We start from the raw sequence: 14,551 nt of genomic DNA, 5'->3' as shown, positions 1-14,551 counted from the left end.
ATGACTGCTCTACAGAGTAGATATCTAATGAATGCTTATTGATTGATTATAATACACCATGTAATTTTATCTGTGCTACATATACCCTTGTAGAGAAAAAAAAAATGATCAAGGCTGCCAAGACTAAGATAGAGCTGGGATGGTTGCCAGATGGAGTTATCTAGCCAAGTCCTTCACCCCAAAAGAGAAACACAAGTCTATATATAAATGAGGAGAATAAAAGAAAGTCCCATCCCTCTCCATTCCAGGGCCTGTTTTCCCATGTAACTGGAGAAGCAGCTTGTAGGGAGCTGTATCCCTAGAGAAAGGATGGTGAGATGGGAGTCAGGAGAACTTTGCCCTGGTCCTGGCTCTCCCCCTTACTAACTGTGTGACTTTGAACAAGTCAAGTGACTTCTCTTAGCCTCAAATTTTCTCCTCTCCAAAATGGGGATAATCTTTTCTGCCCCATCTCCCCCACAAAGTGATAGTACAATAGAGGTAAGGACTAAATAGGTATGAGCCAGAAATAGTTGGGTGGTTTTGGAGAAATAAGGAGAGGGATGGTGTGAGGTATTTGAGATTATTATCACCATTATCACTGCTACTGCGACTATGGCTTCTATTGAACTATGAAGGAGTTAAGCTAAAAGAAAGAGAATGAGAGGTTTGGAGTTTCCTTTCTCTTTTCTTCTGTAATTCCCAAGATCAATCCCTGGAGCTCATTCAGTTCCTAGGCACGCAAAGGGGGAGGAAGACAGGGGAAGTAATGTTCACTGGCTTTGTCCAGATATCAGACTGATTCAGAGAGTTAATAAGTTAAAGGGAAGAGAAACAGAATGCAGAGAGGGAAGAATCGCTAAAAGTGAACTATTAACTCTTCCGTGCACACACTCAGTATTCCTTCACTTCTCTGTCCTGCCCCACCTAGCCTCCCCTGGCACCAGCTGGATTAACTGGAGACTTGGGGGTTGGTCTAAGCCCAGGGACAAAGCTGATGGTGTGTTTGAGCAGCCCAATGGTTCTCCAGTTCTATCGTGGCTCTTACAGTTCAGGGAGTTAGAGTCTCTGGGTTCTCTCCAAGAATAATGACGTCTTGGGACAGCTAGGTGGCACAGTGGATAGAGCACTGGCCCTGGAGTCAGGAGGACCTGAGTTCAAATCCGGACTCAGACACTTGACACTTACTAGCTGTGTGACCCTGGGCAAGTCACTTAACCCCAATTGCCTCACCAAAAAAAAAAAAAAAAGAATAATGACACCTAACATTTACACAGGGCCTACTAGAGTACTAGAGCTGATAGCCACTAGCTGTGTGGTCAGCTTTCTCAACTATAAAACAAAAAGATTGGATTAGATGATGGCTAAAACCTTTTCCAGCCCTGATCTTATAGCTTATGATTCTGAAGTTCAAAACAGCTCACATCTCTATAGCACCTTAAAGTTTGTCAAGTACTTTTCCCTTAAAGGGCCCAGTGAGGTAATAGTGCCCCCTGTTCTCATCTCCATTTTACATATGAGGAGATGGAGATGCAGGTGATATGGAGAAATGGCCAGAGCCACTGAGCCCATATGGATTCCAAGTCCAGTGTCGCCCCTACACCACACTGGTCTGTCCCATAACACCATCGCTGAGACCCCTGGGGAAGCCTCTGCCCACTTCTGAGACAATTTCTTCCTTTGTCCCTACAGCAATCCGGCAGGAGCTGAGCCGGATCAGCACGACATAGTGATGGGCCAGCCTCGACCTGGACCCCGGGGTTTCCGGCCTGGCCCAGGACTCTAGGAAGACTGAATCATCTCACAGGGCACCAAGGTGTTCTAAGGGCACTTCCCACCCTACCCCCGACCCCACCCCACCTTCTACTCCTTGGTCCAGAATCCCTTTTTATTAGCAGACTCAGCACACAGTGAAGCTTTGCTGTCTGAGATTCACTTCATTTAAAAAGTCTTAACCTAAAGGAAAACAAATTTGAAAAAAAAGAATTTGAAATTCCCGGATTTTCTCAAGCCCACCTGACACTGCCCATTCGGTTGTTTGTTGCCTTTTTTGTATTTTGTATTTACTTATCTGCGTGTAGGACGTTTCTTTATAGTGGTAGAGAGGACAGCAGGAACCATTTGCTTCCTAGGTGACAGAAGGGCCCCGGGCCCAGCCATCAGCAGCTGAGGAGCATCTGCCAACAGTAAGGGGACAGTTGTCATGAGTGGGGGGCCCCACCTGGAAACACAAAGGCAGAAGCGCTTGGGGCGCGGGATGAGAGGGTGGATTCCAGGGTCTCATAATATCCAAACGGTACGTCAGTGCGCCACAGTATCTGTGTTCATATGGGTAATAAACTGTTTCCTGTCCACCCAGAGCTCTGGCTCTTGGAGTCTTGGATTTGTCTCATCAACCATAAAAACATCAGCTAATATTACAACAATGTGTCCCATTTGTACCAGCCCCTTCCACATGTCACAGCGTTTTTCAACCTGTTCTTTCATCTCATCCTCATAGGGCCTTCATGATGTGGGCAAAGGAGGGCCCTTTCCATTTTACAGATGACAAACTGAAGTCCAGAGACAAGGAGAACACAAGATCTAAGAGTTAGAAAGGACTTTAGCCTTCCTCTAGAATCTAGGGCTTCTTACAGGAAACAAGCCGAGGTCACACAGCTGAGAAGTATCAGAGCCAAGGAGCTAATACACTTTAAGGTCAATAGAGAACCTTCCCTCACAATAACCCTGCCAGCATTTATAGGATCACAGATTTATAGCTGGAAGGGACCTCAGAAATCATCCGGTCCAACCCCTTCACTTGGCTTTTTAGAAAACTGTGACCTGGAAAAGTCTAGGGACTTACCCAAGGTGACACAGCCAGTTAGTGGCAGAGTCAGGATTTGAACCCAGGAATTCTGAGTCTAAATCTACACAAAGCCTCCCCAAGAACCCAACAACTTGATATTACAAACTAGAACAACTAACATTTAGCAATCACATCATTTCATATGACACATATAAGTCACATATCTCACATACTGTGAGATAGGTAAAGTGATTTTCACATGATTACACAGCTACGTACTACAGGGGTTCTTAACCTGGGGTTCCAGGACTCCTAAGGAGTCCATGGATAGATTTCGCGGGGTCCCTGAACTTAGGTGGGGAGAAAGCACATCTTTATTTCAAAAGAATTGGTTTCCTTTGTCATCCTATATGTTTTGTGCATTTTAAAAACATTATTCTGAGAAAGGGTCCATAGGCTTCATCAGACTGCCCAAGAAGTCCTTGGTCCAGAACAAACTTTCCCAGAGCATAAAGATTCCTAGTGACATCTTTGACTTTAAAGGTTGCAGGTTTTGTCTTTGTTTTCTCTCTCTCTCTCTCTCTCTCTCTCTCTCTCTCTCTCTCTCTCTCTCTCTCACTCACACACACACACACACACACACACACTTACCGTGCTTGGAGTGGCTCCAAGGCATCCTATCCTACTTATTCGAGCCTCTAACAATGGGGCTGTTAAACATTACTTAGACTGAGGTCGGGTGCCAGCTACAGCTCCCTTGAGAAGACTTGTATCAGCCCAGATAAATGTTTCCTGTGGAGAGTCTTCCCCAAGGATGGCCCCTCCTTGTCAGAGCTGGATGGTCAATATCATCTAGAAAGAGGTAGCCTTCCTCTCCATAGCCCACCAAGGCAGCCAGATGGCATAGCGGTTACCTGGAGTCAGTAAGTTCAAATCTGACTTCAGATGACCTTGGGCAAGTTGGTTAACTTCTATCTGCCTCAGTTTCCTCAACTGTAAAATGGGAATCAAAATCACCCCTACCTTCCTCAGAACTTTATGAGGACCAAACAAGATAATATTTGTAAAGCTCTTAGCGCACTGACTCTTAGTAAGTACTTAATAATTTTTTTTCCTTCTTCCTCTTCCCTCTCAATGGGATAGAGGCTTGGGCCCTGCCTTTTCTTTATTCCTGGGGTCATTTGGGGTTTGATTCTGTAGAAAAGAGTTGTTTAGGAAAGAGTGTTAATCATTCCTAACAAGGGCTATCCAGGCAGTAGTCCATCTTTCCTATTACTTAATTTTTCTTATTTTTTTATTTATTTGGGCATGGGGGGGAGGAGGCAATCAGGGTTAAGTGACTTGCCCAGGGTAAGTTTCTGAACTCGAGATTTGAACTCAAGTCCTCCTGACTCCAGGGTCACCTAGCTGCCCCCTCTCTTTAAGAAAGATTCTTGGTGACCCTAGTCTTTTCTATCCCCAAACAGGAATTTCCAGGCATCTCCCTACTTCCCCAGCAACCCCCTATCTAGAACATAAAATGCCAGATTTGCAAGAGATCTTAAAAATCAGCTGGTCCAACTCCCTCATTTTACAGATGAGGAAACTAAGAGTTAGGAAGGGGAGAAATAACTTGCCCAAGATAAGCTAGGCAGAGCCAGCACTTGAGTCCAAAATGCATAAACACCCCTCCTGAAAAGTGCTCTTTTTCATAACACCAGACATCATCATCATAGCATTTATGTGGCATTCTAAGATTTGCAAAGCACTTAACATATATTATCTCGTTTTGATTCTCACACTTGTTGTTCATCCTTCACCTTCGAAGAGGACTAATGATATCACAGATGATGTCTTGACTTGCTTGTGAACCCAGCAAGGTAGGTGCTATCATTACCCCCATTTTACAAATGAGGAAACTGAGGAAAATAAAAGTTCAATGATTTGCCTAAGGTCACATAGCTGATAAGTTTCTGAGTCAAAATGTGAATTCATGTCTTCCTGACTCCAAGTCCAGTGCTCTATCCACCTGCCTATGACCCCTCCTCATTACTGTTGTTATGCCCCAACTTATTTCTATTTCTCAACACCACCAACTCCACTCCTATTAGACCAAAGCTTCTCTTTCCTCAGCTCTTTACTGTCTGCTAGCTTTCCCAATGGAAAGGGGGAATAAATAATGGGAATACCACCCAAACATTTGCATAGCATTCTATTTGGCTAAAATGACACAACTAGTGAACCCTCTGTCTCTAAATCCAACATTCTTTTAACTACTCATTCAAACTAGGGGTGTACGAGATGTTTGGGGAGGACTAGCACCTCTGGTGTGAGGGCTGGTTGACCCCTCTTCAGGGCTGCTCATCCACCTTTGGTGTCCACCTGTCTGACACCCAACTCTTACCTGTGGCTATAAGAAGCTGTAGCACATTCAGAGGCCACACCCCAGTAAAACTGTCTGGGTTGGATGGGCTACACCAGGTTGAGGGTAATGGAGGGGGTCTCAAGCCCATTGGTGGGTTAAGGCAGGACTTCTTGAAATTTTTTCACTCGTGACCCTTTTTTTCCTGAGAAATTTTTACATGACCATAGGTATATAAAATAGGTATACATAACCTTTTACCGTTGCCAAATTTTGTGCAATCCCCACATTCAGTTGTGTGACCCCAGACAGGGTCACAACCCACAGTTTAAGAAGCTTTGAGTTAGGGGGATGTCTTCCCCAAGCACGTGAAGCTTTCCTCAGAAGAATGGGCAGATGAGAACAATTTGTTCTAATAGCTACAGAGGCAGCAGAAGCGGGCACTATGGAGCTTGGTCAGATATCAAAGCCACCAAGGTTATCCACTGAATCCATGGCCATCCTGATTTTAATTTTGATCCTACACCTTTAGATGACTCTGAGAGACAACTTTGTGCAACTCTTTCTCACATAAATACAATTCACACTCAAGTCAAGACATCACCCCATGATGTCATTGGTCCTCAAAAACGAAGGACAAAGAACAATGATTCAAACTAAAATGTTTTTGGCTGAGGCTTCTGTCTTGTCAGTCTCATTCCAGGGCATCAGAGCCCAGGGAAAACAATCCTTAGACCCAAAAGAAAGAGCTAAATGGTAGGATTTCCAGGTGGCTGAGGATAGAGTTTGGGGTTGGAGGAGGGGAGAGAGGGAGGAGTTGAAGGGAGGAGAGATCCAATATGCCTGACATCATACCTCATACTTCGATGGCTCAGAATGAAGATTACCCCACTCTCCCTAAGGGCCCTCACAATGAAGCAATGCCAGGACTGGTGAGAAGGGACTAGAGCCACCAGGCAGCAGTGTGCTAGTAAATGTTTAACAACCAGCTCCCCAGAAAGCAGGATGTACTTTTAATCTGCTGTTAACATTTTCTCCATCACTTTTGTTGTTGTTGTTGTTGTTGAGTTGTTTTCAGTCTTGTCTGACTCTGATTCTTTATGACCCCATTTGGGGTTGTCTTGGCAGAGATCCTGAAGTGGTTTGTTATTTCCTTCTTCTGTTTAATTTTAAGGAAACTGAAGCAAACAAGGTTAAGTGACTTGCCCAGGGTCACACAGCTGGTAAGTGTCTGAGGCCAGATTTGAACTCAGGAAAATTAGTCTTCCTGACTCCAGGCCTGACACTCTAGCTGCCACCCAGCTGCCCCTATCACTTGATTAAGCCTAGACAATCAGCAAAAGAATAAATTAAGCCCTAATTTGTACTATTTTCTGATTTCCAAGGCATGAATGATTGAACCGAAAATTTAACCATTGGCTTTTGGCCTGATGCCACTTCCTGGCTATGCCAGCTTTGGTTATGTTGTTTCCAACTGTGCCTTTTCCTGTGCCAATTGCCTCGGTGGAAAGGTAGACTGGAGACATCCAACTATGTCATGACGTTGATGACCCAAGATTGTAAAGCAGAAAATGGAAGCATCTATCTTTTATGGGAGTACAGAGAGGGGAGAAAGGAACATCTAATCTAAACAATTCTATCCCTCATCTTGATTTTCTCTGGGCTTTAGGACTTCTGTTATCCTTGGTGCCCCCAAAGAATATCCCACCTTCATAGGCCATTAGAAACACCATTTAGAAGAAAGAAATCTATAAAAATAAAAGGATTAAAGTCATTCAAGAGTTTAGAATAATGATGTGTTAGCTAGTTTACATTTCAAAGGATAAGAAATAATACTAGAGAATGCTGAATCTCCCCATCCAAATTTATTCCAGGGTATAACCACCCTCAAAAGCAATCTTCCCTTCCCCCGATTATATGCATTCTATATATACATAGACATATTGTATGTACTACAGGAATATTATATGTATATAATATGTCTATGTATATATGTATCATAACTTGATGATCATTTCAGAGGCATGGCACTAGCATTGAGAGTTACCAGGACAGGCTTCTTGCCAAAGGTCGGTTTTAGCTGAGACTTGAAGAAAGCCAGGGAAACCAGGAGGCAGAGATGAGGATGAAGAGAATTCTAGGCATGGGGCACAGCAACTGAAAATGCCCAGAGTCTGGAGATGGAGTATATTGTTTGAGAAACACAGAAGAGGACCAACAAGAAGGCCGGTGTCATTGGATTAGAGAGTACCTGGAGTGAAATGAAGTGTAAGAAGACTGAAAAGGTAGGAAGGGGCAAGGTTATCAAGAACTTTAAAAGTCAAGCAGAGGGTTTTATATTTAATTCTGAAGATGATTGGGAGTCTGAACTTTATTGGGAGGAAGAAGAAGGGATGAGGGTCAGACCTGTGCTTTAAGATCACTTTGCTTTGTTTTGTTTTTCTTTGGGGGAGGCAATTGGGGTTAAGTGACTTGCCCAGGGTCACACAGCTAATAAGTATCTGAGACCAGAATTGAGCTCAGGTCCTGTGACTCTAGGGCCAATAATCTATGCACTGTGCCACCTGACTGTTCAAAATGAGAGTTGGTAGAGTATGAAATAAGATTTGGGTTTAAATCCTGCCCCAGACACTTTGTTGTTGTTGTTTAGTCATTTTCAGTCTGATTCCAATTCTTCATGACCCCATTTAGGGTTTTCTTGACAGAGATACTGGAGTGGTTTGCCATTTCCTTCTCCGGCTCATTTTACTGATTAGGCAATTGAGGTAAACAAGGTTAAGTGACTTGCTCAGGATGACACAGCTATGAGTATCTGAAGCCGGATTTGAACTCAAGAAGATGAGTCCTCCTGACTCCAGGCCCAGTACTCTATTTACTGTGCCACCTAGCTGCCCTTAATATCACTTTGACAACTGAGTAGGAGAGGGGATGGAGTAAAGAAGAGACTCGAGGTAGGGAGACCAACCAGCAGGTTATTATAATAGTCCAAAAATAAGATAATGAGATTCTGCAGCAGAGTGATGGCAATAACAGAGAGAAAATGGTGTGTACCCAAGATGTTGTAAAGTTAGCATCGACAGAACTTGGCAGCACATTGGATATGGGGAGTGAAAGTGATGGATCATCTAGGTTTCAAGCCAGGTTGACTAGAAGGATGATGATACCCTCAATGCTCATAGGGAAGTTGGGAAGAGGAGGCTTTAGAGGAAAAAGAGGAGATAAGTTTGGGATGGTTGAGTTGAAGATGTGGGATATCCAGGTTGAGATATCCAATGGACTGTTGGAGATGTGAGACCGGACATCAGTTAGGGCTGGATAAATAAATCTGATCATATTCTCATTATTATCATTGAATCCATGGCAGCTGATGAGATCACAAAGTGAAACAGTATAGAGAGAGGAGAATAGGGCACAGGATAGAACTCCAAAGGACACCTATGGTTACTAGCTGAGGCCTGGAGGATGACCCAGCCAAGAAGGAGCCATCAGGTTGGAGGAGAATCAGAAGAGAGCAATGTCTCAGCAACCTGGAGAGAAGAGAGTTATCAAGAAGAAGGTGATCAACCATGTTGTAGAGGGGTCAAAAAGGATGAGGACTGAGAAAAGGTCATTAGAAAATGGGACAAAAAAAAGAAAAAGAAAAGAAAATGGGACGTACGAGCTATAAAGAACCTTAGAATATGAAATGTTTCAACTACAAGAGATCTTAAAATTAAAGAGTGGAGGGAGGGTAAAGTTGTAAGGGGTCTTAAATATTCACCCCCTTCCCTATATCAGAACTCCCCTCTACACACTTTTCAGCCATTGTTTAAACACCTCCAAGCAATAGAAATCATAGTCTCAAGACACAATCTGTTCCATCGCTGGCTGGCTCTAATTGTCTATTTTATTGAGCTGAAATATTGAACTGGACCATCCATCCCCTACTTCAAGCAAAACAACTTTAATCCCCCTTCTATAGGAAAACCAAACCTTCAAATACTTAAAGACAGTGATTTTTGTCCCTCCCAAGTTTTTTCTTTTCCAAACTCCCCAATTCCTTCAACTTACATTTTTCACATGAGAGGCAATAATGTCTAAGGCAATGAGGGAAGATCCACCCCAGCTGTCTGAGGATTACTGAGTCTTAGGAGAAGCAGTGCCCAGTTTGGATCCTGACAACTTCCTGTGACCTCGTTCTTGTGTTGAACCAGAAGGAAGAGGAATGATACAAACATGTGTTCCTGATTCTTCTTGGGTTGACTGTTGGATCAACACCAGGTCATCCAGTTGTATTTGGTAGAAAAGGGTAGAGGTGTGGTCTCCTCCTAAATTTTTATGGTGCTGTTAGTAATAAATTCTTACACAGGACCCTCCCTATCTCTACTCCCATCTCCTTCTGGAATGTAGAGCAGGAGGAGAACAATGGGAGGAGTCTAGACCCAGAGAAGGACACAAGGCCCATAGTTGTTCAGCTTAGGTTGGAAACAAAGTTTCAAGGCCACCCCCTCCCCATCCCATGCCCACCTTATAAGCATATCCCACAGGAATTGAAAGTCCAAGACTGGATTTAATTATTTTATTTTAAGTCCAGATAAATTTCAGAAACACAGGAGTTCCAAACATTTATTGCATTTGTTTCTCACAGGACAACTTTGGTTAAAGGCCTCACAGGCCAGACGAAGTATCCAGTGGTATGGCCCATAGGCCAATTTGTTAATATTTTTCCTACCTCTTCCTAGCTGGTGACCCTGAGAATGAGCTTCAGAGAATTTCTGGAAGTTGCTTTGAAAAGCATAATGTAATATATAAACATAAAAGAGAACATTAGACTCATAAAATATCAAAGCTGGAAGGGAGCTTGGACTCACGGAATGTAGAATGTCAGAGTTAATAAGGCACTTACTGAAGAGATTTAGAGGTTGGAACTGACTCATTCAGTCACCCAGCATATTGGTGGCAGATCCAAGATTCAAACCAAGGTCCCTTGCCTCTGAGTATAATGACCTTTTCTGACTGAGGACATTTCAACAGGAAGATTGGAACATGACCATAAGAATACAAATTCCATCTCGAAGGCTGTTTCTTCAGGTGTCACAGTAGCGCCCTTTGGGGAGCAAAGGGGAAGAGTTGGATCTTGGGCTCAGATTTACAGCTCTCTGGGTCATGGAATCCCATGCTTCCTATGCCATAGCAGTGGCCAGTGTACAGTTGGTGGTAGGGGAAGAGGACAGTAAGAAGCTAATGATCTATTAGAGGAGTCCGGTCTCATAATGCTAATGAAGGACAACCTTCTTGCCCCACTATCTCAGCAGGCCCCAATCTGGCCAGGTGTTAGATCTGCTCAAGAACGATGCTTCCCATGTTGCTCTCCCCTTCAACGTGGATCAGCAATGGACCCTTCTAAGCAGTTGGTCTTCAGCTAAGGAGAGCTGCTTCCTCCTTCCATAAATCATAATAGACTGTTTAGAAATCCTTGGAAATATTGGGAGAAAGAGGAGAAGCTGCCCTACTTCAGAGTTTCAAGAATTCAGTCATCAAAGAACCAGAATGCTTAAGGTAGCCATAGGATGTCAGTGCTGAAAAGGGGACCTTAGAGATCATCCATTCCAATCACTTAACCTTGAGACTCAAAGAGGGTAAATTACTTGTTCAAGGTCACACAAGGTTCTGGCAGCAGTGTAGGAACCCAGAGCTCTGTCTACATCACCTTTCACTGGACTTACCACGATCTTGCCCAGGGTTCTTTCACAGAGAAACTGACTTGTCAGGGGACTCATTCACAGGGGTTGGGGTGCAAAGAAGCCTTTGTCCCAAGAAGTGGGCTAATGTCTGACCACCCAGCCATCCATGAGTGGCCTAGGTAGAGCCATATCCACCAGCCTGAGGAGCCACAGGTTATAGTAAATGACTGGAATGACATGAGCAGGAACAGGGCACCCTGACTCAAATATGTCTCTCCCTTTTCCACTGAGTGCCCGTTACATGGCCATTATAACTTCATTCCTTGGAGTCTGTCTTTAAAAAAAAAATGCCCCTCTTCAAATGAAGATACCCTCAGGATGCAGTGTGATAAAAGTAGAAAAATGATGGCAAGGGATTGGGGGTATTCTGGTGCCAGATCTGCCAGTAGAGTGGGTTTATTGCCACTCTCTGGGCCTTTGTTTCTTCATTGAAAAAATAAGACCTCGATTATCTCTAAGCCCTTCTCCCCACCCCCTTCCCCAGCAGTGGCTCTGAGATCCTGTACTGGATTTATCTAAGGTTCCTTCCAACACTAATTTTCTGCCCTAGAGACCAGCTGTGGCATGTGCTCAGGAGCCAAAGGGCACTGAGAGGATGAAAATGCTGAAGAACCAGTTCTTCTGCATGGACCCACATTTGCATGATACAGAAAATATGAATAATCTGAGAGAAGTATAAGGACCACCCTTGGGGTCCTTTAGCAAGGAGCACCAGACCACTCCTGAGGAAAGTTAACATCCTATCCCTCGTCCTCCTCCTCCCTGCCACCTTCAGGATACTGGATCACAGAATTGGGCACTGGAGGGAACCCTTTGGGATCACGTGCCCAGTCCCAACTTTCCCAGAACAACCTCTGTTCCAGTGAAGTGAATGGATCTGCCCAAGGAACAGTAAAAGTAGAAGAGCTAGGATTCAAACCCAGATCTTCTAACTCAGAACTAAAGGTTTTTTGCTGTTACATCAGGGCAAAGGGAGAATTCTGGTTTTCTGCTCTCCTGTTTCTCAGGACTGAAGCCAAAAATCCAGCAAGTCATGGTATCTGGCCCCCTGCTCTGAGTATCATGGGAGCTTCCTGGAGGCAGGACAAACGTGGGTGGGGTTTGTTGTTTCTGCTCTATTTAAAGAAGGACTTTCAATATTTTGGCCATTTCAGAAAACCAACTCAGGTTCTGCAGTTCACATTGAGGACTTCTGGGCCAACCTTTTTTTTCCAAGCAAGTCGGATCCCCAAATCTGGCCCAAGCTAGCCCCATCAGTTGAACGGAAGTCAGGTTAGAAGGCTTTCAAGTCCTTCTTGTAGACCCTCTTTGTCCTTGAGGCAGGCCCCATGGTGTCTTTGAAGATAAAGTCCCAGAGAACTTGGACCCAGGAATGGTGCTGGGGGAGGTTGTCGTAATACTCGGGGGCAATTTTCCGCACCTGGAGAGAAGAGAGAGTGTAAAAGCCATGGAATGCTAGAGCTGAAAAGAGTTTAAAGACTATCGGATTTAGAACTAAAAAAGACTTTACTAATGACCCAGGTCATTGTTTTTGAGATGAGGCCAAAGGTCACACACAGCCATTCAGAGTGAAACCTAAACACAGGTCTCCTGACTTCTATTCTTGTATCGAGTCTGCTACCATCTCCCCCAGTTGACTTCTGAGAGGCTCACCATCTAGTTTCCTCATAAGTAAAATGGGGGAATGTTGTAAGGAAAAATGCTTAAAATCTTAAAGCATACTAGAAATGTCGACTGGTATTATTATTGTTATTATACTTTGAACCTTGATACTTGTGTACATCATACATGAAGGGAGAATTGGAGTGAATCAGACCTCCCTATGCCCAGGCCTCTCATACCTATGAGGAAATAACAGAATCTAGATCCAAGCCCTTCACTTTACCTGTCCAAGGTCACACGGCAAGATGGTAACCAAGCGGGGGCTAGAACCCAGCTTCCTTAATTGCTAGTCCAAAGTCTTTCCAATGCAAAGATTGCAAAGACAGTACATGAAACTGTTGATCTCCCCATCCTATACAGCCTTTTTCTTTTTTAAGGCACAAACAGAAAATATAAGACTTTGGGAGTCCAATGGAATGGAAAGATAGGTGGTTGGAACTTGAGAGAGGTCTTAAGTATTTCCTATGAAATAAGCATTAGATTTATCCCACTTGGGCCCAGAAGGCACAACAATGAACACTGAGTAGGAGTTGCAAAAAGGTTTAATGTAACAGAGTAGAATGTCCTGCCTTGGGACATAGCAGGTTTTCTCTATCACTAGAAGTCGTAGGAGGTGGGCAGTGTAGGGAGGAATTCCTGTTCAGGTAGAGATTGGGCAAGGTAATTCCTGAGGTCCATCTCAACTCTGAAATCCTAATTCCTTATGTGTTTTACCCCAGCCTACTTACTCTGATGATACCTTGAGAAAGGCAAAGTGACTGGTCCCCAACATTTTTATATATTAATGAAAATGCCTTTTAAGATCCTGTAGGAGTCACATAGTAGGTGAAGTAGAATGAGTAGTCAGGGGGCAGTTAGGTGGCACAGTGGATAGAGCATTGGCCCTGGAGTCAGGAGTACCTGAATTCAAATCTGGCCTCAGACACTTAACACTGACTAGCTGTGTGACCCTGGGAAAGTCACTTAACCCCAATTGCCTCGCTAAAAAAAAAAAAAGAAGAAGAAGAACAAGTACTCAGCTTGTAGTCAAAGTACTTGGTTTTAAATCCCACCTGTGACGATGTCACCTACATAACCTAGGCCAAGTCACTTACTCTTGTTGACCCTCAGTTTCCCCATGTGTCACATAAGGGAGTTGGCCTAGACAGCCTCTGAGATTCTTTCCAGCTCTAGCTCTGTGAGCCTATGAGCCCTTACCCAAGGGATGTGTGCTTCAAGCTTGACCTCTGAGTAGGTAAGGTTTGGCACACTCATCCTTCCTTTTCTGTGGTTTCTAGAATCCAAGAACTGTGGCCACTGCCTATACCCTCAGTACACAGAGTGGTCCCCATGAGGCCCATCCAAGTGATGTCCTAACACATTGGCCCAAGCCTGACTTGGGAGTGAAAAGAACATTGAATTACATAACATTTAGAGCATCCTATGGTGATAAGAATGCTGGATTTAGAGAATCTGAGTTTGAACCATCTCTGCTACTTAAGAGAACTTAGGCAAGTCTTTTCTCTCAAGGTCTCTGTTTTTTCCTCTGTCCCATACCACTACTAGCAATAATTCATATCATATAGCACTTTAAGATTTATAAAGCTCTTTCTTTACAACACCACTTTAATTAATTAATTTATTTTTTCGTGAGGCAACTAGGGTTAAGTGGCTTGCCCAGGGTCACACAGCTAGTAAGTGTTAAGTGTCTGAGTCTGGATTTGAACTCAGGTCCTCCTGAATCTAGGAAGTGCTCTATCCAGTGCACCACCTAGCTGCCCCTACACCACTTTAAAGTATTTGTTGTTGTTCAGTCATTTCAGTCAAATCCAACTCCTTGTGATTCCACTTGGAGGTTTCATGGAAAAGACACTGGACTGGTTTACCATTTCTTTCTCCAGCTCATTTTACAGATGAGGAAACTGAGGGAAACAGGGTTAAGTGACTTACCTAGGGTCATATAGCTAGAAACTATCTAAGGTCAAATTTGAACTAAGGTCTCCCTGACCCCAGACCTGGCACTCTATCCACTGTACCACCTAGATGGCCAATGATAGTATTATTATCCCCATTTTAAGG

At 43.8% G+C, this 14,551-nt stretch overlaps 2 protein-coding genes across 6 annotated transcripts in view; one reads left to right on the top strand and one right to left on the bottom strand.

Annotated features, from left to right (window-relative positions):
- The window catches only part of EVL (Enah/Vasp-like), a 289,813-nt gene extending 287,463 nt beyond the window's left edge, over positions 1-2,350 (top strand). For all 5 annotated transcript variants that reach the window (XM_043989738.1, XM_043989736.1, XM_043989737.1 and 2 more), the window contains one exon: positions 1,672-2,350. In XM_043989738.1, coding sequence (XP_043845673.1) covers positions 1,672-1,709 — 38 coding nt within the window. In that variant the 3' untranslated portion in view covers positions 1,710-2,350. The remainder of the gene's footprint in view (positions 1-1,671) is intronic.
- A 6,961-nt stretch (positions 2,351-9,311) lies between these two features.
- The window catches only part of DEGS2 (delta 4-desaturase, sphingolipid 2), a 75,308-nt gene continuing 70,068 nt past the window's right edge, over positions 9,312-14,551 (bottom strand). Inside the window, exon 3 of the mRNA XM_043989387.1 lies at positions 9,312-12,251. Coding sequence (XP_043845322.1) covers positions 12,105-12,251 — 147 coding nt within the window. The 3' untranslated portion in view covers positions 9,312-12,104. The remainder of the gene's footprint in view (positions 12,252-14,551) is intronic.

The sequence above is a fragment of the Dromiciops gliroides genome, chromosome 2 (genome assembly GCF_019393635.1).
Source record: "Dromiciops gliroides isolate mDroGli1 chromosome 2, mDroGli1.pri, whole genome shotgun sequence".
Classification (NCBI taxonomy): domain Eukaryota; kingdom Metazoa; phylum Chordata; class Mammalia; order Microbiotheria; family Microbiotheriidae; genus Dromiciops; species Dromiciops gliroides.
The sequence above is the reverse complement of the archived record's forward strand: the minus strand, read 5'-3'. Positions and strand labels throughout refer to the sequence as shown.